Source organism: Peromyscus leucopus, chromosome 3, assembly GCF_004664715.2.
Source record: "Peromyscus leucopus breed LL Stock chromosome 3, UCI_PerLeu_2.1, whole genome shotgun sequence".
In the NCBI taxonomy this organism is placed as follows: domain Eukaryota; kingdom Metazoa; phylum Chordata; class Mammalia; order Rodentia; family Cricetidae; genus Peromyscus; species Peromyscus leucopus.
In genome coordinates this window covers 49,922,577-49,949,449 of record NC_051065.1, presented here as the reverse complement: position 1 = coordinate 49,949,449, position 26,873 = coordinate 49,922,577, and the positions used below count along the sequence as shown (strand labels likewise).

Here is a 26,873-nt window from a genome sequence, read left to right as displayed (position 1 = left end):
CCAGAACTCAGGAGACACAGACAGATGAATCTCTGAGTTCAAGGCTAGCCTGGTCTACAGAGTGAGTTCCAGGGCAGCCAGGGCTACACAGAGAAACCCTGTCTCAAAAAATAAAAAACAAAACAAAAAAAAATGAAAACAAAACAAAACAAAAAACAGTTAAAGATCATTGGTTTTTGTATGATGCCTACCTCATTTTTTTGTTTGTTTTGGTTTTGGTTTTTTTGTTTTGTTTTGTTTTTGTTTTTGTTTTCCAAGACAAGGTTTCTACATGAAACAGTCCTGGTTGTCCTGGAACTCAAAGCCAGACTAGGCTGTCCTCGAACTCAAAGATCCTCCTGCCTCTGCCTCCCGAATGCTGGGATTAAAGGCGTGCGCCACCATTGCCTGGCTATCTCATTTCAATTTAGTGTGTCTTGAAAACGTTTAATATCACTGATGATTTATAAATCAAATTTGTCTCACTAAGAAGACTATCTGTGACAAAAACACACGGTTCCCAGACTTCACTTGCTTTTGTGTGTGACTGTGGGGTGTTGTTTGTGGAGGTCCTTCCACTAGGGGGGCACTGGGGACAGAACTGAGATCCTCAGGCCTGGCCCACTGACTGAGCCATTTCACTGGCCTAGTGGTTCTTAGATGTCAAACCGGGGCAGCAAACATTCTTTCTCTTACAGCTTTAGAAATTCTCAATCTTGTCTGTCTTCGAATTCTCCTAAAATTAGCAGATCTAGCGTCTGTTTAAGGCCACAGCACAGAACTACTGTTGAAAAACAACCCGCTTATTTTCACTGAAACAAAGCAACCCGGCTCAGCTAGAATTCCTTTCCCCTTAAACTCTGCACTACCATTTTCTTCAGGATTTTAAAATATTAAATGAAAGAAACCACATCACAGAGCCCCAATCCAAATATTTACCCTCCCAGGCCCTGCGAAAGGAGCCTCCCCAGCCCGGCCTCTGTATAGGATGTTACCACGTAAGCTTCCAGACAGGGTTGGTTTATCCTTTCGCAGTGCCTACACCTTGGTGTGAGTAGACAAACAAGTACATCCGCAGCTACACAAGTGTGGTCTACCCAGACTTGCCACTGTGATCTTTCCAGACTTTAACAACAGACAACCAAACACACCCTCCCTGTAGTCCACCCAGGATGGGCAGATGTGGGAGCTGAGCAAAGTCCTGGAGAGCCACTGGGAATCAAGTTACTAGACAAACAGGGCATCTTGCAATAACAAGGTTTTGGTAAATGATCTCCCTCAGGAGCTGGCCTGCTCCTGTCTCCCCTTTCACCTAAGCTGTGCTGAGCAGGGAGGGACAAACCAGAGAGGGAGGGGCAAGAAATGACCACCGCTTTGGGCGTGGGAGCAGCCTGACCTTCAACGCTGAAGCTGTTCCTAGTGACTGCTCTCCTAGGACTTTGGACCTGTTTACACTGAGAGCAGGTAAAATCCGGCTAGGTGATACATTCCATCGACTCCCTCAGCGCTTCTGAGGCTTAAAAAAAACCCTCTTCATTACAACATGCTACGATATGCAGATATATATAAAGAGAGGTATCTATACAGATCTCTGTGTATGTGTATATATGTATGTATAGATATCTTTATATACATACATATCTATATATCTATATGTATATATAATATTGTGGTACTAAGGGTCAAACCTAGGGCCTCACATGTACCAGGCAAGCACACTACCATTAAGCTACACCCATGCCCACTATTTATTAATGAAAACTATCTTGATATATTGGAATATATGATCACTACATATTCATGTATGTTATTTTTCTTTGGAAGTTTTTTTTTTCAATTTGCTTAAACATTCATAATGTCCTATTCCTGCTACTAGATTTTTGGTGGGTGGGGAATCGAGTCAGGGTTTCTCTGTGTAAGTCATGGCTGTCCTGGAACTCGCTTTGTAGACCAGGCTGGCTTGGAACTCACAGAGATCCAGGGATTAAAGGCATGGACCACCATGCCTGGCTTAGACTTTTAAGCCTTTTAAATTTTTTTTAAAATTTTATGTGTGTGTGTGTGTGTGTGTGTGTGTGTGTGTGTGTGTGTGTGTTTTCACATGCATGGAGGTCCAAGGACAACATACAAGATTTAGTTCTTTCCACCATGTCAGCTCTGGAGATCAAATCCAGGTAGTCAGGCCTGGAGGAATGTGCCCTTACTTGTAAAGACACTCAATGGCCAAGGTTTTAAATTTTTTTTAATTAATTATTTTACGGGTGGGGGTGTGAATGCAAGTACACACTTGGCCATGTCATACCTGTGGAAACCCCTGGCTGAGGCAGGATCTCCCTGTCACTGCACTACATACTCCCGTCCTCAGAGCTTCAGGGTGACTGTCCCATCCCTGTGTCCCATCTGGATGTAGCAGTGCTGGGATCAGAGATGTGTGACCACATCCAGCTTTCTTTTTTTGGGTTCTGGAACTGAACTTGGGTCTTTAGGTTTGCACGGCACCTTTTCTGGGCCATCTCCCTGGCCCACTATTAAGATTTTTGTTCCTTTGTTTTTAGTGTTTAGAACTATCTGAGTCTTCATATTGGGCTATGCTGACTGTTGCTAGTTTTGAGATTTCCTTTTGGTTGTTGTTATTATTTTGGTGGTTTAAGAATTGAATCAAAGGCCTCAAGCATGCTACACTCAGCTACTAACTCTGAACCTTGGAGACAGGACCTCACTGGGTTGACTGCACTCGCCTCAAACTCACAGTCCTCCTGCCTCAGCCTCTGGAGTGCCAGGATTACAGCTGTGTGCCCCTGTACCTGGCTGAATGCTCCTCCAAGAGTTATTTCCTTGAGCCTTGAAGCTGGTAGCTCTGCCTTCACCATGAGTGGGAGCCATGTTCTCAAAGAAGCGTGGCAAGTCCTGGATTAGCATGTTCAGGGCAGGGCTGCAACAGCCATGGCAATACCCTGTGAGCTCGACCTGACAAGGTTAGTCTATCTGCGCGTATTTATAAATAAAGTTGCGAAGGGGCAGAGAGGGTTTCTGTATCTTTTCTAGAGCTCCCCGTTAGTGAGGTCTTTTATACAAAACTGGCAATCTACAAAATCCAGTCTATGTGCAGACTGGATTTCATCAGCATTGCCACGTTGGTGGTCCCAGGATGCTGCCACCCAGGAGTCCATGTTTTCCTTAGTTGTTGCGTTCCCCTATGTTCTGAATTGTGCTGCTTTCTTGAGGTGCCAGGGAGTTTCATTTTCTTGGGTTTCAAAAACCACCCCTAGTTTGCCCTATTCTCCTTTCGAGGTGGAAGGACCTTTGCTCTTCTTATTTGCATTTTTAAACCATGGTGTCCCGTTCTTTTTGATCTGCCTGCATCTGCTTAGAGGATGCAGCAGCTGGGTCAGTGGGCAGCCGCGAAGTGGACGTGGCACCTCTCACGGGAACGGGGACACAATTCTGCCAGCTGCTCTGAGTGGAATGCTTTTGATGGAAGTCCCTGGAAAACCACACTAGGTGTTCTCAGAAGGCACTCAAAATCAAGGAACAAAAGGTCACCTCAGCATGGGCAACCACATTTGACAAACCACAAAACAACGGTGTTGCAAAGGAATAAACCAGAAAGGATCACTTCGACACCAATTCGTAGCATTTATTGACATTTCCATTTAAAATGCTAGGAAAGCTGTAAAAATTGTAAACATGGGAACCAAACACTGCATAAATTATCTCCAAACTCTACAGCACATTAGAAAACAGTGCAGCTAATTGAAGGGTAGAAACGTAACCGACAAATAGAAGGGCGGGCTCAATCGCTAAATCACACACCCACACTGAGATTTAAGTGCCCGTTGAGATCAGCACACCATGATTGTCAAGTTGCAGTCTTGATGCCACAGGTGGCCCAATCCGCTCTGCAGTTTTGTATATTAACACGCATCATCTAGCACAAGGATGCAAAGTCAGAACACGGACCTCAACCAAGCTGGAGACAAGTCGGTCCCACAGCGGACGGCCGGGCAGAGCAAGCTTCCCTGTGGACAGTGCTAGCTCGGGTCTCTGTTCCTCTCTACTCCACAGCGAGCTCTGCAGAGGAGAGCAAAGCCCGGAGGAGCCTTTCTATAACCGTTTCTGAACCAACTCCCTGACGCTCAGGACGACTAAATTAAGGACCAGACACCTTGGTTGCTCTGGCACCTCCTGCTTCTTTCTCTACTGCAGGGGCAGAACAGGGTGTCTGGCTTTAACTTAGCACTATATGTCTCCCAAACTGTGTCTTTGGGAGTCAAGTCATGAGTCCTTGGTATATCTGGTGGGCACGAGGAAAGACATCAGTGATGCTCCAAGCACATCACTGAAGTGGCCCCGAAACAGAGAAACCCGTAGAAAGGAGGCAAAGCAGGGGGCCTGGATTGACCTGCCCTGTGGGACACGGGCCTGGGAGGAGCGTATCGGATGTAGACATTCACTGTTCCTCTTGCGTCCTGGCTGGTTCCTAACCGACTCGTGTTCCCAAAGGCATTTACTATTCCTTTTCTATACTTCAATGCTGCTGTGTGTTCTTTAAGATAATTGTCGAGTGTCCTGTTACACACACAGGCATGAATTAACACTGTACCACGACGGTTCAGTTTTCAAGTCTTTTTTAGCATGGACAAAAGAATTCTAGTTTAAAAACACCCACAATCACCACCCCCCTCCAGACCCCTCCCCCTCAAAACAAACCACCTGAAATGTGCACCACTCTTGTTTACTAGGTGATGAGTGTAAGCCTATATATTTCATGAGAATGTTACAACAGTGGCCCATAGAAACCCTCTCACCTGTTCCAGGAATGTCTGTAATGGGCTGGTCTAAATGCTGGAGCTCAATGGACTATCCCATACAGACGGGTTTGTGCTCACGGGTGTAGAAGCGGACTTCCTCGTACTCCTGCTTGGACCAGATGTGGACAAGCAGGTTCTGATGGTAAGCTCTGGAGCCTTCACTTTGGAGGTAGAAATGACATGGCGAAAACTCCACTAGCAGTGAGCTTGGTAAATAGAGGAGCACCTTGCCCTGTGCCCAGAACCTTGACCCGACATCCTTCCAAGTGTCTAATTCCTAAGGATCCAGGATGGAGGGGCCAAGGGAGGCCTAAGGAATGATTAACTCGTGAAATTCTGCCTAAACAGACTAGTGTCTGGGGACTGGCTTGGTTCCTGGCGCGCTCACGGAGACCTGGAACTAACTGCAGGGAACACTGTATACAAGAAGGCAGGGATTACTGGTTTCAGCCTGAGGCCTTCCAGGCTTACCAGCACCTGTGCTTTGGGTCACAGGCCTCATGCCTTCAGAAGTTCTGCTTGGCAAAATCCCCACTGCCTGAAAGTCATCTATGCCATCAGATGAGCACACACTGTGAGAGGAAACAAAAATGGGAGGAAAACATGGAGGAGTCAAGAAGCCAGACGTACTTATCCACAGCCTGCTGAAGACCACAGAGGACCATCAGGATCTGCTAGAAGCTCAGGCCTGCGGGGCCCATCTCGCGCCACTGACTTACTTGAGACCAGACACCAGCAGTTCTTGGTACTCTGGCCTCCCTTCCGCGACACCGGGGCTCTCTTCCTAGGCAGGTCTCACTAGCCTGCTCGCTCGCTCGCTCGCTGTGCTTCTGGACAGGTTTCCTCCCAACACTACTTCCTCCTCTTCCGATTGAGTGCTCACACTACCACAGCTCCAGATTAAGTTCACTTTCAGTGACAGAGCACCCCATTCCTAAACCCTGATCCCCTGCCATACCATCAAAGTGGTTCTACAGCTGGCTTCTCCACTAAGATCTCACCAATGCCAAACATGCAACTCCTATGACTTCTGAATATCCAACACAACTGTGCCCTTTGCATTCTGTGGATATCTAGGCCATGCTGCTTATCTAGAGCGTCCATCTTTTATACCTGTCTGTACTATCCAGCCGAGATTCTAAGATCTCTTGGAAGACAGCAGGACTCATGTCTGCTGACCCTATCTAGTGTCAGAAACCGCAGAAAGTCAGGAGCAAAAAAAAAAAAAAAAAAAAAAAAAAAGAAGACCTTTGAAGCTAACAAAGGGTTAAGTTCGAAGCAGACCAGCAGGAAGAGGGGTCACACTGGGCTCTCAGCTTTGGTCTGACTGCCTACATGTGAACCCAGACACTGGCAGATCACAGCGTATCACATCATCCGTGCCGGAACACGGACACAGACATCTCATATGTTCACAGTGACTGAGGCTCCCTCCTCAAGGGATGTCCGCAAGCAAGATCACCTGATCCTTAGAAGCAGAGATCCTATGAGGGGTGTGTGTGTGTGTGTGTGTGTGTGTGTGTGTGTGTGTGTGTGTGTGCGCGCGCGCGCGCGCGCGCGTATGGGGTCTTGTTGATAACAAGAATGACATTCCAAAGGAACCAGACACAAGGAATTAGCAACAAAGGAGACAACAAAAAAATACTTCTCCAAGCTCGCTGTCCTAAAATGCGGACTCGAACTTGCAGTTTGTGTTTCTCAACAGTACTTGTACAATTAGGAGAAAAGGACAGACATTAAACTTAACTTTTATTTTGGGGTGCTTTAATATGTGGGACACCAAAGTTACACACGTTGAACAGGACAACCTTTTTCAGGGGAGCACACTGGCTGAGTGGCTGGACGCCTGCTGGGCATGGCATATCCCACAGCAGTTTACGTGTGATAGACCTGCTGTGGCGGGTGTTCAGGGAAAAGGAGTACAAACTGAGTGTGCTTTAAATAACCAACGACCGAGTGAGCGCGCTGGAGCTCCCAAAGGGTCTGCGTGCCAAACTACACCCCACCTTTGGCTGTACACCTGTTTAGAGGTGTATCTGTTCTAGGAATAAAAATACAGGTAGAATCCCTTTATTATACTTTCTTTCTTTTCTTTTTCTTTTTTTTTGCTTTTCTAGACAGGGTTTCTCTGTAGCTTTGGAGCCTGTCCTGGATCTCACTCTGTAGACCAGGCTGGCCTCGAACTCACAGAGATCCACCTGCCTCTGCCTCCCAAGTGCTGGGATTTAAAGGTGTGCGCCACCACCGCCCAGCTCCTTTATTATACTTTCAAAGGCATCAAAATTACGGTTGTCACCACATCCTCAGACCCCACGGCTTATTTCGACAGTGTACAAAGGAGGCGATCACTTTTAGGATAATCTACGTCCAAAACACTCATGACTCAGGGCGAGAAAGGGCCATTTACTCTGCATTGTGTCATTTAAATTTCTCACAAGGTGTCATAATAAAACTCTGCCTGGATATTTGAGACTTGGTTTTTTGAGTGGCTTGGAAAGAGGATCTTCCAGCTTGGGAAGAGTATATACTAAATCAAGACTAGCAAATAAACCAAGAACAGGGGTCTCCTCCTCCATGTCTGCAGACTGCCTGTGGGCCACCTGACGAGGAGCTGTGGATTCCTCCTGCATGCCTTCTCATCTAGAGTGTGCAGACAGGCACTGGCTGTTCCAACTTCTGGGAGCAGGTGGTCCTTGTGTCCTGAGACTAAGAAGGGCAGAAACAGTTCTGGAACCAGTGACTACAGTCTGGGAGCTTCTTCAAGCTGTTGCCATGTTTTTTGTTTTTTGTTTTGTTTGTTTTGTTTTTTCGAGACAGGGTTTCTCTGTGTAGCTTTGGTGCCTTTCCTGGATCTCGCTCTATAGACCAGGCTGGTCTCGAACTCACAGAGATCCACCTGCCTGTGCCTCCCCAGTGCTGGGATTAAAGGCGTGCGCCACCACCGCGCGGGTGTTACCATGTTCTTACAACTTGCCTAGACACACAGGCTTTGATTAGGCCGAGCTCCGCACACTCTATCCCATTACCTGTTGCTCAATAAAAAGCTCTCATTCATCTGAGGAAGAGGCTCCTGGTGGGACTCCTCTGTGAGCCTGCCATGTCCCACGGTCTCATTCAGGCACCAGAATACAGAATGTCACTGACTACAATGTCAGAAGCTGAGAAATGTGACTTCAGAATTATACTGTGAGATGACCTCTCTCTGGCCAAAGTGAGTAAGAGTTTTCAGACAAAGCAGTAATAGCAAAATCAGAAATGGGGGAAACTTCATTTCCTTCCTGGTCTCAAAGCCCTGTATTCTTCAGTCATTACTGAGGGAGGCTGACAGAACACAGTGCCACTTCCAGGCTGGGGCTCAGGGAACTTGACTGCTATGGGAAGTCTCATGGCGACAGGGTGGTCCTAAGAACCACTGAAAACAATGTCTGCTTCCGTAAGACTTCTCATTCAAACATAATCTGAGCAAACTGTGAGCCAAGTGCAAGGACCTGGCCGTTAGGACACCCCAACAGCCTCCTTCTGTAGGCTGGACCTCACCGAGATGCTCCTGTCACCAGGAGCTGGGTGTGCCCAATGAGCAAACAGCAAATACAACTAAGACTGGAAGTCTAAACTCTGGTATGTATTTTGAATAACCAAATAAATATTAAGCTTCCCCCTCCCCAATGCGGGAGTTCTTTTTTCCTTTTCTTCCCCCATCCCCAGAACACAACGAAACCGCCAACATACTCTTGTCCTGCAAAAGCCACAGCTGTGCCTGGCAGACGGGAAGGTGAAGGGCCCTCGGAGCTTAGCACCACAAGAAGGAGAAGGGACGCAGGCGATGGCTTCGTTTGGAATCACCAGGCTCCACAACCTACCATTGCGTTTCTCACTGGTAGCTTCTTTTAGATTACCAAACAGTCTCAGCATGTCTTGTTGTTAATATTACTATTAAAATAAGTTCCTATGGAGGAAAAGAGGGACCAAGCTGGTACTAAAATGTCTTGCAATCTCTCTTCTCAGGAAACAGAGCAGCGGGTGTGCTGTACGAGCCGGTCAGACTCCCATGGAAACGCTGCCTCCTCCATCCCTAACCACCTGTAGGTTTTAATATTTTGCCTCTGAAAGAGGAGACTAACTTAACATTTTTTGTTAGCTTAGGACTGAGTTTTGGTTTTTCTTGTGTGTGTGTGTGTGTGTGTGTGTGTGTGTGTGTGTGTGTGTGTGTGTGAAGTGCTGGCTTTTGGCCCAAAGTACACACATTTTGACTGAACCCAAGTGGCCACCAAATTGCCAACCCAGCGGATGAACCATGAGTTGTCCGTGCGACTTTATGGCATCTTCTAAAATTGCAACTTGTTCCCTTCCTCGGGCGGCTTGCCCGCAGATGCTGCTTCCGACTCTTACAAACACCCACTCAGTTGATTTCCTTTTGGTCTTGCTTCCACAGGAAGCAGATACTTGGCAAACCTGCAAGGGGGTGCTGATCAGCTGTGGAAGTTCTGTACTGAGCCCTGTTTCTGGGAGAGTCGCAGGAGCTCCTCTCGGATCGCTTTGATGAGGGAGGCGGAGGAGTGGCCGGGTTGGAGGTCCTCTGTGGAGCTGGTGGGGTAACCCAGCCCAGGGCCCTGCAGCCCTCGGTGGGTGAGGTTCCCGGGAGGAGCTGAGGGCTCCCTGCCCGAAGTCCTTGGCACCTGAAACAGCGGTGAAGAAGAATATTCTTGATGTCCGAGCATGTGGGTCTGAAAGACACGGTAAATATTATTACACTTCCCCTGCGAGAACAAGAGATAAAGCAAATTGACACTGGGGATGCCAAGTTGCCCTCCACCCATCTCCCACCAACTCCCTCAGCGCTCCAGCTTGGCCCTTCCCACCCGAGACCCTGTGTGCTGGGTGTAGAGTAAGCGGGTGCACACAGGAGCTGCTCCAGGGCTTCTGATTCATGGGGAGAACAAAGAGAGAGAGAGAGACTAGGTGCCAGAAAGGAAAAGTGGAGGTGGGAACACACACATGATAATATCCCAGAGTGGAGCAGCCTAGGAGACACTGGCAAGAGGCATGATGAGAACCCAGGGAGTGTGCATAAGAGCATACTGGAGTCGGGCGGTGGTGGCGCATGCCTTTAATCCCAGCACTCAGGAGGCAGAGCCAGGCGGATCTCTGTGAGTTCAAGGCCAGCCTGGTCTACAGAGTGAGTTCCAGGAAAGCCAGGGCTATACAGAGAAACCCTGTCTCGACCCCCGCCCCCCAAAAAAAAGGAAAGAAAAAAAAAAAGCGTCTAACTATGAGGAATTTAGTGTGGCCACCGAGAAGGTAATAAATTGAAATAAAAGTTGGCACACAGCAAGGAGATGAAAACAGAGGCATCTTCAGGTCTGCATTCTCAAAATCAGTTCATTTACACCAAGATAGAAAATTCTTAAAAAAAAAAAAAAAAAAAGTTACTTTCTTTTATTTGTGTTTGTGTGTCTTTTTCTGTGTATGCATGTACACGTCAGTGTGTGTCTGTGTGTGCATGTACATATGTCAGTGTGTCTGTATGTATATGTTTGTGTGTGTTCCCACTGAGGCCAGAGAGGGCATCAGATCCATTGGAGCTAGAGTTATTGGTACTGGAGAGTCACTGGACAAGGGCTCTAGGATTTGAACTCTGGTCCTCCTGATTGAACAGCAAGTGCTCTTAACCATTGATAAGCTCTCCAGCCCCATGAAATTCTTGAGAAAATAAAGTCCTTGCAGAGAGTAACGGTGCTCACGCTGAATAGCTAGAAACCCAAAGGACGATGGATGCCCCAAGTCACGTACTTATCATAAAACCATCCCAGGTGGTGGTCAAGGGGGGAGCGTCATCGGCAAGCCAGTGAGGACACAGAAAAGGTAAGATCGTGAAAAGCGACAGTGACCACACCAAAGAAGTAGTCTGGATTTCATTCAGGTCCATGACTTCCAACCTGAACCCTGCCTCGGGAAGATCACAGCCATTCCACAAGTAGAAGGGACTTCACCCAACAGCACAACCAAGCTAGGGCGAGAGGAGCGAAGGGTGGAAGCCCCAGATACTCACGGCTTCTCTTCGCCCGGCCTCCTCCTCCCCGTACACAGGCCAGCCTGGTCCCCCGTACTGGCCGCCTCTGCCGGGAGGGATTTCCACCGGCTGGGCCCCGATTCGGCTTGCGATTCCCACCTGCGTCAGGTGCTGGATCTGGGAGCCTGAAAGGAACAGAGCAGCGACCAGGTGAGCGTCCACAGCACAGCCGAAGGGAGGCTGCCCAGGCTCCCTCAGCTCTGACCACGGGCTCCTTCGAGGACAGGGAAAAACCAGGTATTTTTTGAACTCTGTGCTGATCTCGAGCATCTCCAGAAGTGGCATTTCATAAGAAAGCAGGTGGAGAGAGAGAGCTGCTTTCATCCCCCTCAACATGATGCTGAGGCAAGGCTCCTAACTTCCCACCTCCACCTCCACCTCCACCGCCAGATGTCTGGGGATGAGGGACCACAGGTGTCTTGAAGGGGGCAGAACGTTTTGAGGCCGTAAAGAAGCTGAAGTCTGGCACCTTCCTGCTTGTACCTTTGAGATTCACAAGGACCTGAATGTATGATGTGCTTTTTTCTCTTAAAAAGCAGGCGATGAGATTATTTAAATTCAGAACATTCAAAGTACACTACATGTTTCCACGACAGCCACAGCACAAGTAACCCCACTCGCTAGCTTAACAGCAAGAGGCAGCGAAGGCAAGGCCAGGTGTGGGCGAATTCCCCACACCCAGACATCGGCTTGTGTGTGGCTACAAAAGCCGGGTGCTCCCGTCTTTCTCTTGCCGGCATCTGGCACATGGAAATACAACACAAACACCCTACACTGCAATCAGGGAAGAAAAGGAAGGATCTTTATTTTATTTTTTGGTGGTGCTAAGGACTGAGTCCAGGACCTTGTACTGTTAGGCAGGTGCTCCACCAGTGAGCTACATCCTAACTCGTCAAACTTGATCTGAGTGCTGTGAAATACAGCACATAGTTCTAAACACTCCTAGGATCATCAAGTTAACCCATGGTACAGAAGCTCTCTGGGGGGGCTTTGGGGTAATGTGGCCTCTCTGTTTCAGCCCATTTTTATGCTGTCCAGTTGTCTCAGCTAACAGACTACATCTTAAAAGGAACTCTTCCAGGGTCATATCTGGACATACAGCAATAACTGATGGTCAGGTAAAAAAGTCTGGGCCTTGGCCAGGGCAGTGAGATCCACACGAGCCCCAGTCTGCACCTGGAAAGAGTGCAGCATGGAAATCCTCTAGCAATGTCGGCTGGCACTATCCACTCCGCAGACACAGGCTGTGCACATCTTCAGAGGTCACAGATGGGGCCCAAGAAGGGATTAAATAAGCCACACAGTGGCTGGAATCATAATGTAGTCCTGACTTTGAATATTGCTTTGATCCCTTAACAAAACAGCGCCGGCTTCCAGCTGACTCGACTCAGAGCCTGGCAGATCCTCAGCGGAGACAAGCCCTGTGTCCTCCAGAGGCTGGCTCTTGCCCCTGCTGGGCGTCGTCAGCTCCTCACATCTTCAGTCACCACAGAGGGTTAGTTCAGGGAACAGGAGATATAAGGTAGATCACGCCCCAAACATGTAGGTGGTAACGTGAGGATCCGGGATCATTTCAAGCCTTTCCTGACTCTTATTTTAAATAGCTGCACATGGCCAGATATGGTGGCACACAGCAATAATCTAGGTACTCAGGAGGCAGAGGCAGGTGGACCTCTGAGTGTTTGAGAGCCAGCTTGGTCTACATGGTGAGTTCCAGGACAGCCAGACCAAAACAGTGAGAAATAAAGTCAGATGAATAAACAGCCGCACAATTTACTCACTGGCTATCCGGGGAGGTAAGATTCCTGTTCTTCCTACTCCGAACAATGATGTGCTAAACATCTTGATGCATGTCGTTTGCCCCTCAATATTTTGGATTTGGGAGCAGGGAATACACATTTTCTTGTGTATTCAAAAAAAAAAAATTACCAAACCAACAGCTCACGAGTCCTACTTACAAACTGGTCCCCAAAGCCCTCACTACATGATTCTGTTTCCTGACTGCGTCCCAGCCACCTCACACTCCGCCACCTTGCCTTCCCCACCAAGATGAGCTGGAACCCTCCAAGTGAGCAAGGCCAACCCGCCCTTCCTCAAGCAGCTCTTGACTAGCAATGAGACTGTAATGAATACAGCCACCAGCAGCCACAACGCGACAGGACACTAACCGTGGCAGCTGACGTGTGTTGAAGTGGGTGACACACCACGCGTTTGGGGTACTTTACACTTGTCATCTTGTTAAATACTCCAAACAACCCAAGGGCTCAGGACCAGACCAAAAAACCGGATGTGTATTTAGTCACCACATTTGGGGGTGGGGTTATCAACACAGGGTTTATCTGTGTAGCCCTGGCTGTCCCAGAATTCACTCTGTAGACCAGGCTAGCCTTGAACTCACAGAGATTTACCTGCCCTTGTTATCCAAGTGCTGGATTAAAGGCCTGCAACACTATATCGCAAATCACCGCATTTTTATGAAGATAAATTCATGGTTGTATTTATCAAGTTTAATCTATACTTCTCTAGTTATTTTTGAAACTAGGCTATCTTCCTAGTTCTTTTATATGGTGTACACACACACACATACACACCCCTACACTTTTGTGAATCATTTCTTCCTGTTCCCTGCATCTGAAGGTTCCCTACTTGTCAATTTTCATGACCAATCCTCTACAATAAGCCTCCCTCTCACAAATTCTCACAGATCTTCCTTTTGTTTATCTTTTGAGAGAGGGTCTCTCTATGTAGCTCTGGCTGTCCTGGAACTCACTATGTAAACAACACTGGTCTTGAACTCACAGAGATCCGCCTGTCTCTGACTTTCAAGGGCTGGAATTAAAGGCATAGGACACCACACCTGGTTTCTGGTAATTTTTAAAAACACACATTTGATAATGTATTGTCGTTAAGAAATGGTCTCATGTAGCTAGCCCAGGCTAGCCTCGAATTCACTCTTCAGTCAAGAATGACTTTGAATTGATCCTCCTGCCTCCACCGTCCCACTGCTGAGATTACAGGTGTGTACATGGCTTATGCAGGATTGAGGAATGGCCTCGTGTATGCCAGGGAGATACATTATCAACTGAGCTACACCCCCAGCCCCACATTTGATGATTACTTTATAATTAAAAAGTAATTCTAGGAGCTGGAGATGGCTCAGCTATTAAGAGCACTCAATCAATCTTGCAGAGAACCTGGGTTCAGTTCCCAGTACCCCCAAAGTGGCTCACAACCCTTTGTAATTCCAACTTCAAAAAACCCAACACCCTCCTCTGGCCTGCCCAGTCCACTGCACTCATGTGCACAGACAGACAAACAGGCTAAACACCCATACACATAAAATAAAAATAAACAAATCTTAAAAATATTCTTCCAGGGCTGGGTGTTGGTGGTGCACGCCTTAAATCCCAGCACTCAGGAGGCAGAGCCAGGTGGCTCTCTGTGAGTTCAAGGCCAGCCTGGTCTACACAGCGAGATCCAGGACAGGCACTAAAACTACACAGAGAAACCCTGTCTCAAAAAACCAAAAAATTTTCCAATAGATAACATTTTTCATTATATACATTTACACAATTTCTAGCTGGGCAGTGGTGGCAAACACCTTTAATCCCAGTACTAGGAAGGCAGAGGCAGATGGATCTCTGTAAGTTTGTGGCCAGCTAGCCTGGTCTACAGAGCTAGTTCTAGGACAGCCAGGGTAGTTACACAGAGTCCCTGTCTGGAAAAAAGAAAAAAAAAATTACATAAGTTCATCTCTTGTTATAAATGATCAGAAGACAGACTATAGTTGAATATTTGACACAGCTTCTATGTTCACGGTCTTAACTAAAACTTGATGCATCTTAATCAACTGGTCAGCACGGACGCAGTGATCTGAATCTGGTCAGCACGGACGCAGTGCAGCAAGGCCCGCACATACAATAACGAGAGGACTGAGGCTCTAGGCAAAGAACAGGACCCGGAAAGTAGGAAACCCCACTGAGCATCAGGACACACTGTTCTGTGTTCAACGCAAAATACAAGAATTTTCTAGAATAACACAATAGAAAAATATCTAGTGCGGTGGTTTGACTAGCAATGGCCCCACAGGGAGTGGCACTCGTAGGAGGCGCGGCCTGGTTGGAGGAAGTGTGTCACTGGGGGCGGGCTTTGAGGTTTCAGATGCTCAAGCCAGACCCAGTCTATCTCTCTCTTCCTGCTGCCTGCTGATCCGGATGTAGAGCTCTCAGCTGCCTCTCCCGCATCGTGTCTGCCTGTGATGACAATGGACTAAACCTCTGAACCATAAGCCAGCCCCAAATAGATGTTTGCTTTATAAGAAACACCATGCTGTGGCCATGGTGTCTCTTCACAGTAACAGGATTTTGACTAAGACATCTAGTAATCACTAAATATTTGGAATCAGCCTAAACGACTTTCTTGATGTCACCATAGAAGTGTATATATACTCCACAAAGAGAAGCTTCAGGCTGGCTTCACAGAGGAGAGAGAGGGAATGACTGGGGAGGGCCATGACCGAGTGAATGGGCTTAAGCCATAAAACACACCAAGGTGTCTTTGCAAAATATACAGGGAACAAGATGAGCCTGGGAAGGGCCATAATCTCAAGTAGCACACATGCTGGGAACAGGAGGGGTTCACAAACAGCTCTCGGAGCATTGGCTCTTCGTGAGCTGGAAAGCTATGAAAGGAGACAGTGATTTGGGAGGAGTCAAGTCTGAAGCTTGGGTAAACTGCTGGGGTGATACCAACAGCGGCTACAATGAACTCCAGCACCGCCGTGGTGGCCACTGCTTACCCACCAAAGAGCAGTGTCGTCGTCGTCCCCCCCCCACACACACACTAAGGGTCTCACAGCTGTTCCACTTACACCTCTGGCGGGCCAATCAGAGGAACATAAAGTACAGTCGGAGGGTGCAGGAGATTGCTCAGCGGGTAGAGGTCCTTGGCATGTAAGCCTGACCACCTGAGCTGGATTCCCAGAATCTACTGTAAGAGCCAGATGGGGTGGCAGCAAACATCTGTAATGCCAGCATTCTTAGGGAGAGACGGAAGGCAGAGACAAGCGCCAGCGGGCCAGCTACACTGGCTTGGCAGCAAGTGTCCTACCATGCAGAAATGCAAGCTCAATCACCGTACCCACCTGTGGTGCCCCCAACAGGCCGAGGACGGGCGACCGACGGCATCTCCTCAGGGTAGAGCCCTCGGGCAGCAAATGGAGCTTCAGCTGATGACTGTGGCTGTGGGGGTTCAGGGGGGACCAACTCTGAAGATGGCAGCAACCCTGGGCCGAAGCTAGGTCTGCTGGGAGAGCACAGCACAACAGCACGCATCAAAACCCCTTACCTGGCTCTGGAATTGTATTAGGCTAGCGCCCCCTACAGGGCTTTACCACAGCTTCAGGTAATTATCTATCTCCTCTAGTGGAATACAGGGCATTCACTGGTTCCCTAGGGGCTGCAAGTTTCCTGTTGGTTCAGGGCCCTACCTAGGTACTAAGTCTGAAAAACTACCAGGAGAAAAAAGGAGAGAGGAGGAAAGGGGAGGAGAAGGAAGGGTAGAGGAGAGGGGAGGCATGTGGCTGGAGCCTCGCTTTTCAGGCTGGCCCCCCCCACTGCACCCCAGAAAGATGCACCCCAGACCTGAGTTGTTTGATGTTTGCTTTTGGGTTTTTGTTTTTGAAAGAAAAATTTCACTTGTCCATCAAGACTGAAAACCAGTTTAAGAAGTGTTCTCAAACTTTTTAGGTTCTGAACCCCTTTAAACTTAGAAAAAAAAAAATTGTTGAGGGCTCTGAAGAGCTTCTATATGGATTCTATCCATAAATATTAACTTCACTGTAAGTTAAAACCAAGAACATTTAAGGATACTTTCTTTAAGAATCTATTAAAAACACAAGCCTATTACGTGTTAGCATAATAATCCTCCCCAACCGCTCACCTCCCAAGTAGTGGGGTACTGCCTTAGATTTGACTCAAATGCCCTTCACAGAGGACATCTAGAGTCTCACACATTTTTTCATTACCTAGAGAATACTTTATTAGTTTCTGTAATCAAACCCACACAGATAAGACCTTACATATTTAATATAGTGTATCATCCCTGTACAAATGGGCAAAAAGTTAAGTTTAACATTTCTAGACCAACATGAATGCTGATTTTTATATTTTTCCAAAGTCGAAAGCACAGCTAAAGTTTCCAAAAATCCAAATTATATAGATGCACATATATATTTATATTTCTACAAAAGACCAGTAACAGCAGTATGTTATTCATTAATAGTAGCAACAGCCTTTCCAGGTTCTGCATTCATTTTAACAAAATTGTAGATATCCAGCACACTTCATTAAAAAAAAAAAAAGTAAAAAACAAAATTCCCCCCAAACAGCAGTTTCCCATGTATTTTATTCTGTCATCTGACATGTGTTCGCTTAGGAGAATCTGCCCTTACAGAGGATGTTCTCAGAGGAGCAAGGAGGATGCTAACGATCTGCTAGAGAACACTCAATTATCACTTCACACCCTGCTTGATTCCACACTGAACTCTGGAATCTCACACAGGACTCTGAAAGGACTTCCCACACTCTGTTCCATTAAACTCCACTGCTCTGTCTTCTGACATCCGTTATTCGGGAAATGCAAGTTATGAAGAGTCTAGGGATATGAACACACTTAATTTCACAATAGTAAAAAAAACTCAACTGAGCTCATGCAGAAAAGCCTGTAGGTGCTCGGACACTGTCAAATTCACAACTGCAGATCAAGCAAGCAAATGCCTAATTCTCACTTGAATAGGCAGGATAAAATTCCTCTTCCTGGACATGTCTGTTACTATCTGATTAAAAAACTTTTGTTTAGATTTATTTAATTTCATGTATATGAGTGTTTTGCCTACACGGATGTATGTGTGCCTGGTGCCCCTGGAGGCCAGAAGAGGGCACTGGGCCCCCTGAAACTGGAATTACAGATGACCGTCAGTCAGCATGTGGATGCTGGGAATCGAACCCTGACCCTTTGCAAGAACAACAGGTGCTCTTAACTGTCGAGCCGTCTCTCCAGCCCCGCCACTACCTGATTTTTATCTTTTTAACAAATTTTCATTACCTGATTTTAAAAATAACGTCTTGCTCATAAATATTTTGAACTCTGGTGAATTCTACTCAGCAAATCTTCTGAGCAGGCTCAGAGCTCACTGCCAAAATACTTCTCCTCTATGTTTTGTGTGCTAAGACTCTAGGCACAAACGGATGTTGTTTCACCAAATGCTGTGTCTACTGAAATGGCATTTTTCCTCCTTTGTCCTCTTTGAAGGAGTGTATTACACGGCTCGGTTTTTAACATGCTAAAGTCACCCCAAATTGGCTGTAGTACGATATCCTTTTTATATATTGCTACATGCTTGTAAATATTTGGCTTCATGTTCTTTGTACCTTTATTCATGAGAAAAACGGCCCTTAATGTTTCCATCTTCACAAGGTCCTTGTTCTTCTAATTCATCCTTCCCGGCTCTCATCTCCCTTCCCCGCCTCTCACACAGTAGCAGAACTCACACTCCAGCATGACGGAAGTCAGGTCGTCAGGCTTGGTGGCGAGCACCTTTACCCCCTGGGCCATTTTGCCTGCCCAAGTCCTAATACTTGATCTGGCTAGATCAAGAAAATATACAACCCAGAGTTTGGTAACTATTCAAATTAACTAAAAAATATGGGTCTGTAAAATTGAAAAACAAACAAACAAACAAAAAACAAAACACCAGTCTGCATGAGAAAGCCATGTCAGGATTTCTCCTGGAAACCTTACCTTGGTAACGGGCCTGATGGGGGCGTCATCCCATAGTCTTCGTATCTCTAGGGAAATTGAAAAGAACATAAGAATAAATATTTAATACTTATTACAAATGACAATATCAAGCTTACAAACTTAGGTCAATTTTCAGGAATATTATTATTGTTACATTGTTACTGGGGAGTGTTTGATTATGTTACCTTAGCTAGCCTGGACCTTACTATGTAGAACAGGCTAGTCCTAAACTCAAAAGATCTGCCTGCCTCTGCCTCCTGGGATTAAGGGAATGTGCTCCCACACCTAGCAAGAACTGTTTTTATTTTGTTTGTTGTTGGTTTTTGTTCTGTTTTATTTTGAGATTGGGTCTCTCTACACAGCCCTGGCTGTCCTAGAACTCAGTATGTAGACCAGGCTAGCCTCAAACTCACAGAAATCCACCTGCCTCTATCATCTAAGTACTGGGATTCACTATGTAGACCAGGCTAGCCTCAAACTCACAGAAATCCACCTGCCTCTATCATCTAAGTACTGGGATTAAAGGCGTACACCACCACGCCCAGTGGGAACTGTTTTCTTATAAAAACTTAACATAGTACTGGGGTCCTCCATCAGCAAGCAACAATGGAAGCTTTCCAACTGACTAACTTACTTATGATTTTATTTGTTGCTTTATGTGTAAGGGCGTTTTGCCTGTGTGTACATCCGTGCACCAAGTGTGCCGTGTCAGCGGGGCCAGAGGCGGCATCGGATCCCCCAGAATTGGAGTCACAGAGAGCTGTGAGCCACCACGTACAGCTGACAGACAGACTGTCCCCGTCCTGTAAGCTAACTGTTTGCTTCACTGTGCCCAAGCCTTTTAATTTCATGTCATCCCAGCTCTCAAGTCTTGGGGTTACTCTGTGTGCTATTGGAGCCAATTTTTAGAAATTGGCTAAAATTTCTAAAATTACTAAAAATTCAAAACTGGGTGATTTAAAATTTAAAACGGGAAGGGAAGGGAAAAGAAAAAGGAAAAAGAGGAAAAGGAAAGAAGTGGGTTCCACGTGGCATTTTCACGCATAAGTGCCATGACACCTTGTTCTTACCTGTCCCTTCCCAACCCCTTCCCTCCCTCCAAGAGTCTCTGCTCCGGCTTCCACATCACTTGTATTCCACTACCCCTTTCTCCTTGGGACCTCTGCCTGCCTCTCACGGTCCCTTTTCTACTTCCATGCTCTACATATACATAAAACTATAAATCTAGATTCTACATAAAGAGAAAACATACTAGTTCTCTTTCTGAGGCTGGCTTATTTGTTTAACATAATGGTCTCCGGTTCTATCCATTTCCCACAGATGATTTCACTCTTCTTTACAGCCGTATAAAGCTCCATTTCGTATGCACCACGTCTTCACCTGTTCACCTGCTGACAGGCACGGAGGCAGGTTCCTTCACCAGCCACGTGAACAGTGCGACAATAAACGTGGATGGGTGGGATTTCCTTGGTATGCCGACTTCCAGTCCTTCAGGACTGAGGAAGCACCACAGCAGCTCTCAGTTTCCATTCCCATCACAAACGAGTGTTCTTCTCTCCCCACATCTACCCCAACATTTCTGTCTGTCCTTCCTTCCTTCATTTCAGACAGGGTCCCACTAAGTAGCTCTGGCTGTCCTGGAACTCACTATGTAGACCAAGCTGGTTTGGACTCTCACAGATCTGCCTGCCTCTGCTGAGATTAAAGGCAGAGGCCACCACACCTAACTGATTATCTAGATACGAATCCCTCATCTCACATGTTTTGAAGTAGTTTAATATTTACTATTATAAAGCTGTAACAACAACAACAACAACAACAACAAAAAACCAGTAACAACTAGATGGAATGGTAGTTCTCCCACGTGATAGCAGCTGCCCACACCAAGGATCCCTGCATCACTTGCCTTGAAGGAAATAATCTATGATGAAAGAATCACACCAACCTCAGAGATAGAATTCCATACATATACACATATATGTATACACATACATGTATGGAGAGATAGATAAGACACCCCCAGGATTACCTTAACACGGTTTTTTAAAAAAATCAGAAAAACCCAGTATAAATACTCACCAACCAATGAGCTTATATTGTAACCTATTAACTTCTCTCTGGAGAAGTTAATAGGTCACAAACCTTTTAGTGCAATCATTTCATCTGGAACTAGTGGAAAGCAGTGAGTGTCATTTCCTTGAGCTTAACTTCTATGTCTTCTCTTAAAGAATTTGGTGCAGGGGGATGGCTCAGTCAGCAAACCGCTTGCTGTCCAGGTTTGAGGGCCCTGAGTTGGATCCCCAGCACCCACATCATAATCCAGATACGTGATGGCACGCACTTGTAACCCCAGTGCTGGGGGGGTGGAAACAGGAGGAAGAACCCTTTGGCTTACTGGCCAGCCGGCCTCAATGAACTGAGAGAAAGACCCACCTACCTCAACAGAACGGACAGCGCCTAAGGAACAGCACCTGGAACTGACCTCTGGTCTCCACATGCCTGTGCACCCACATGGACCCGCATGTGAGCAAACGCCAACCCCATCCCTCTACACACACACACACACACACACACACACACACACACACACACACTCACTCACTCACTCACTCACATACAAAGAAGAACTTGACAAAAACAGACAAGATACAAAGGCATATGGGCAGCCAACATTTGCAAATGGCTGTCCTTACCTGTGCTTGGACTTGTGCACCTGCCCCCCACTCCCCACCCCAGCCTTGGGAACATCTCCAGGACCAGGTGGTCCAAGGACAAGTTAAACAATGTGAGGAGTTTCTATGCTGATCCCTTTACAGAATCAACGAGAGCACCTGACAACGCATCTCCCCTTTGTGACCCTGTGAGGAGGCTGGGAAGATGCTTTCTGCACCATCATGACCCGCATCATCCCTCCTGCAGGAAAGGATGTGCATCATCACCTGCATCCCTCCTGCACGGAAGGATGCCTCCAACACCAAGAATTAATTGTAATAGAAGATAAAACTAAGAACTACCAAGCAGCTTTAAATCTAATCAAATGTAGGCAAAGTTTTGCAGCAAGCCTTCAAGTGATACAGTTAGGTAACAAAACTCAAGCCCCGTGCCCAGAAGAGAATTCCAGGAGGCTAGTACTTACGCTGCAGGGGTTGTTGGCCGACTGGGCTGGACTGTAGAAAGACCCCCACTGCGTGGCTCGCCTTTCTTCCCTGGAAGGGGTACTATTCACAGGCAGGCTGGCCGGCACCCCGGGACCTGCTCCCGGGGCACTGGGAGGCTGGCTGCTGGGGGCCACGAGGGCGAAGGCGTCATCCAGGAGGGAGTGCATGGTCTGGCGCGCCTCCTCGATGGACGGCTGGGGGGGGATGTACTGAGAGGCTGAGAAGGGCAAGCCCGGATACCTGCTCAGCTCAGCCGAGGACGGCGTCTGCACCTCAGCCGGAAGGTCAGGATCAGACTGCGGGAGAGGCAAGGAAGAGAATGACATGTGTCTTCCCTGGGGGCTGGGGACAGAGCATGAAACAAAGTTCTGGCGCAGAGTGGAATTTAGCAATGGTCCTGCCGTGTGGGGCTGGAGAGATGGCTCAGAGGTTAAGAGCACTGACTGCTCTCCCAGAGGTCCTGAGTTCAATTCCCAGCACCCACATGGTGGCTCACAACCACCTGTAATGAGATCTGGCTCCCTCTTCTGTGTACATAATAAATATTTAAAAAAAAAAAAAAAGAATTAAAAATCATCTACACACTATGTATCCCATTTTGTGGGAGACATAGACAACCGGAGAAAAACCAAGCGGGAATATTCCACTTCTTTTCTGTAAAACTCAACCACGTGAAGTGGATCTCAGAACCTGGTCCTGAGAACCTAAGTGGCCACAATTCATACTTCCCAGTGCGCACACCACACAAATCCAGTCAACTCTCCATGGGTGAACAAGCCAAAAGGAGGAGCAGCCTCCTAACAGTCAGAAAACACTGTCTGTGAATAAGTAATTCAAATAACTGTTTAAAAACTGCTTACATGGTAATTAGTGACAAATATTCAGAAATTAAGTCTCTAAAATGGAGGTATCTGAGTCATTAAGAAAAGTTTAATGTCCGATACCCACAGTTTAAGAAGCAAGAATCAGAGAAACTAGGTGGCTTTAAAAAAAAAAAAAAAAAAAAAAGCAAAAACTTTCTTCTCTTTCATTTTATTTATTGAGACAGGGTCTTACTATTCAGCCTTGATTGGCCTGGAACTTCCTATGCAGGCCAAGATGGCCTTGAACTCTGAGAACCACCTGCCTCTGCCTCTGCAGTACTTGAATTATAGTCAAGATTTATTTTATCTTACATTGTGTGTGCACCAGCACACGCACACACTCACACACAGAGTGCCCAGATCCCAGTGGAAGGCGCTCACCTACACCCCAGAGCCCCAGCACTCCAGGCCCTTCCCACCTCATCCTCAGGGGTCATACTTTAAAGGAGACACTTTAAGTTCTGGAGCAGGACAGACAGGTTCTGAGGCTGGGAAGGGCAGTTCCTTTGGGGTCCCCCTGGCACGGGAATCCAAAAAACCAGAAACCCCAAAGGAGAGCCACGAAATTAGAACTTCCCACTCCTGTCTCTTTGCTGCCTCTTCCGGTCCGGGCCTCTACTGTCAGAACCTGAAGGTCAAGAGCTCACTTCCCCACATGCCTGGTTGAGCACAATGCCTCACAGGGAGACAGAACCCAACAGATGAAAACGGGAGGGCCACAAAGTTAAGACTTCCTCAGGCTCTTTGCTTGGGTTGGAATTTAAATTCTACTCTCTTGAATCCCGGTCTGCTGACCCTGTTCTGATTCAGTGCTGCTTCGTTCAAGATATGAACAAACATCAGCTCACCCCAGACAGGGCCCCAAGCCCCCAATTCTACTCAAGTATAGCCAAGTTTCACTGGGGTGACTTACAGGAGAATTCGGTGAGACTTCAAGGGGCGTGGGCAACTGACAGACAGCTATGCCATCAAGAAAATCTGCCTCCTGGCAATTATTAATCCTTACACATAGTTCTTCAGAAGGGAGGAGCTTTGGGTTTCCTGATCCCCTCCTGCCTGCCTCAGGATAAACACAACAGCTCTGATCTCCAAATGGCAATGGCCATGAGGATGGCGTCTTACGACAGACTCCTGCGCCTTCCATTTTCCACCAGTACACGCGGAGCTCCTCTAGACATCGTGGTTCTCGCCTGGCGGTGGCTATTTGGCAATCCTTAGTGGACTCTTAAAAGAGCAACCTCACATCCTGGCTTAGGCTTGTGCCTGCTGCCCTGGTTTAATCACTGATAGCACCTCCGTTCTCTCCCCAGAGCATCTGGTTTGGACGCTAAATGACGTCAGGGGGTCAACATTGGAGCGTTCTGCTGCTGCTGCTGTTGTTGTAATGAGATAAGATCTTTCTACCTCCAAACGCCTGGGCTCAAGCACCCGCCTGGCCGCAGCTGGGACTGTGGATGGGCACCAGCAGGCCGGGCGCCAACAAAAACTTTTAGTCAAGAGCCAGACAATAAATATTTTAGGTTCTGCAAGTCGTAAAAGTCTGTCACAGCGCAACTCAAAAAGCAGCCAAAGACAGCATTCACGCAAGGGCGCGGCTACCTTACAAAAAGCCCAGTGTTGACCAAAACTGGATGCGGCGGGCTGGATGTGGTCCAAGGGCAGAAGCCTTCCAGGCCCAAACTAGAGTGGAGACTGGCCAAAAGGGGGTGAGGATTCTGGAGGACAGCCCTCAAGGAGAAGTTATTTTGAGAGAAAAAGTGGAAAATTCCAGATAATTTAAAACTATGCGGTGCACATATGGTCTTGAAGGTAAAAAAAAAATCTAGCTAGGAAATGGTGAATTCTGAGAAAGGCATGATTTGTGAAGCAGACATCACAGAATTTCAGGCAGAGTCAAAAGTTAAGTACATCCCGGGGAGGAGTTTCTGAGCAGGGAATCTTTGGAAAGGCAGTCCTAGAGACAGAGTCCAAGGAGGTGCCAGGAAGGTTCTTCCCATCAACTCTTGGAGGAACCCTGCACTCCCCGTGAAAGACGGAAATGGAGGCAGGTCCCATCCGAGCCAAGCGCAACGGCATCTGCCTGCGGTCCCAGCACTCAGAAGGTTGCTTCAACTAGGATTCTGAAGCTAGCCTGGGCAACATAGCAAGATTTTGTTCCCCCTAATTAAGTTAAACCCAAAAGCAGAGCAAAGGACACCATGAGGGGAGCCTGACATTTGCCATCAATGAAGATGAGTGAAGGAAACATGTCACTCCCTACACAAAATTCAACAGGAGGGTGGAACTCCAGGGCAGGAAAACAAGGACCTCCTGCAGGCTCCCTTGGGAGGAGCCCAGGCTGGCCAGGAAAGGTCGTGGGAGAAGGGAAAGGGATGCGGTTTCTTGTCCTATGACTCATTCCACAAAAGCACCAGGTGACCATATGGAAGGCCTCTGAGGACTGAGCCAAACACCGCCAGTTCTTGGACACACACTTCCCAAACACTCCAGCAGGACAGGAACACTCATCTGTTGCAGAAAAAGCTGGTGTGTGTGTGTGTGTGTGTGTGTGTGTGTGTGTGTGTGTGTGTGTGTGTGTGTGAGAGAGAGAGAGAGAGAGAGAGAGAGAGAGAGAGAGAGAGAGAGAGAGAGAAGGGGATTCCTCCCCAGTTAGGGAGCACGGCATTCAGAGAGAGGCAGAGAAACTACTCCATTCCTTCGCTCTACAGTGGCATCGATAATTAGCCGCTCTAGCTCACAAGAACCCTCATGAGCAGGTTATGAAGGTCAGTCAGGCTTCAGAGCACACTGAACTCGCAAAGAACCTGTTTCTTCCAGATGAACTTGACGGCATTAGACCACAGCCTTACGTCAGTACTGTGCTTGGTACATGTGTATACACATTTTGAATGTTTTTCCATATTAGGTGTCATTTGGGGGGGGGGGATGGAAACTCAAATAACTTAACTGCTACAGGGCGACTGTGTCCCTCACAATGCCTTCTCTAGGGACGTGCTTGTTGCGAAGGTCACACAAATAAAGCTGGCCCTCTAAGTCTGCTCGGCACAGTAGGGCTGAGTCCTTCACTCTCCCCCGGCTGCCAGGGAGCTGTGTCCTCCGGACTCTCCCTCTCTTCCCAGGGCATCTTTGTGCCTCCTGCTAAAGGTCCCTTGAGAAGCTAGGTTTCCTCCTCAATGGAGCCTGTGTGTATATGTCACAAGGTATCAATGTCTGCCTTCATCACTTCAACCACACTGTCCGCTTCCATTTGAAAAAAAAAAAGGGTTTTCATTCTGATTTCTGCTAAGCTCTTTTTACCATGAAAAATGTGTGCGTGTGTGAGTGTGTGTGATGTATGTACGAAGGCTGATATCCCTAATCTGAAATCAGAAACATTCTCAGTTGGGGATTTTGAACATTTCACATTTGTAGACTTTCCTAAGCTCAACTGGTAAAGTTTGCAGACACGTTCCAGTGTATCCAGTATCTGAAGCAGTGTAGTTCCAGCATTTTGGATAAGGGAGTCACAACTGTGTGTTCACTCTGTGAGTGTGTGGGGGTGTGTGCAAACAAAACAGGAAATATCCAACCCCCACCAACCCCCCGAACAACCATCAGAGCAGAGAGAAAACCTAGACATTTTTGTTCTTCCAGTTAACCTCAAGCAGCTCCCACTTCGAAGGCGGATGGGCCAGCACAGAGAGGAAGGCCTGGGACACACTCCCAGGTGTCACCCAGCAGCTCCCGGGCTGCTATGACTCAGGCTTCGCTGCCTGGTGCCCTGGCATCCACGGGGCACAGGGCAGCAGCCACTACTGTGCACTCTCCTTTCTCATCAGGGCACCCTCCTCAGAGCTCCCACCCTGGTTCCCAAGGGCGCGGGATTACGCACTGGGCATCCAATATAGGCCGAGTTGTGCACACCCGGGGGCCGCTTGTATGTGCCATCACTGTCTGTGGTGATGAGTCTGTCCTTCTCGGCATCAGCGGGACAGCCATTGACCTGGTGTTTCCGGCGTGGCTTAGGAGAACGTTTTATCCGTGAGCTGATGGGAAAAACAGAAATTATCTTCACAGGAAATAAACCTGTTAGCCACTGGCTTACCACGTAACACCGAATGTTTTCTGAACGCCTATGATGGGCTGGGTACTGCAGGAAAAGCTCCAAGGACTCTGACAAAGTGACAGCCACAGTGTGGGCCCTACGGACCGG

The 26,873-nt window shown here is 47.5% G+C and overlaps 2 protein-coding genes across 3 annotated transcripts in view; both read right to left on the bottom strand.

Moving 5' to 3' along the window:
• The window catches only part of Atp6v0a4 (ATPase H+ transporting V0 subunit a4), an 87,524-nt gene extending 80,588 nt beyond the window's left edge, over positions 1-6,936 (bottom strand). For both annotated transcript variants that reach the window (XM_037203644.1, XM_037203646.1), the window contains exon 1: positions 4,788-6,936. The gene's annotated coding sequence lies outside the window, so the exon portion shown is untranslated. The remainder of the gene's footprint in view (positions 1-4,787) is intronic.
• A 1,455-nt stretch (positions 6,937-8,391) lies between these two features.
• Positions 8,392-26,873, bottom strand: part of Kiaa1549 (KIAA1549 ortholog) — a gene marked incomplete at its 5' end in the record, with an annotated part of 128,265 nt that continues 109,783 nt past the window's right edge. The window contains 6 exons of the mRNA XM_037204298.1: positions 8,392-9,466; positions 10,840-10,985; positions 16,004-16,161; positions 18,661-18,707; positions 21,797-22,114; positions 26,553-26,706. Of these exons, the coding sequence (XP_037060193.1) occupies positions 9,260-9,466; positions 10,840-10,985; positions 16,004-16,161; positions 18,661-18,707; positions 21,797-22,114; positions 26,553-26,706 (1,030 nt within the window). The remainder of the gene's footprint in view (positions 9,467-10,839; positions 10,986-16,003; positions 16,162-18,660; positions 18,708-21,796; positions 22,115-26,552; positions 26,707-26,873) is intronic.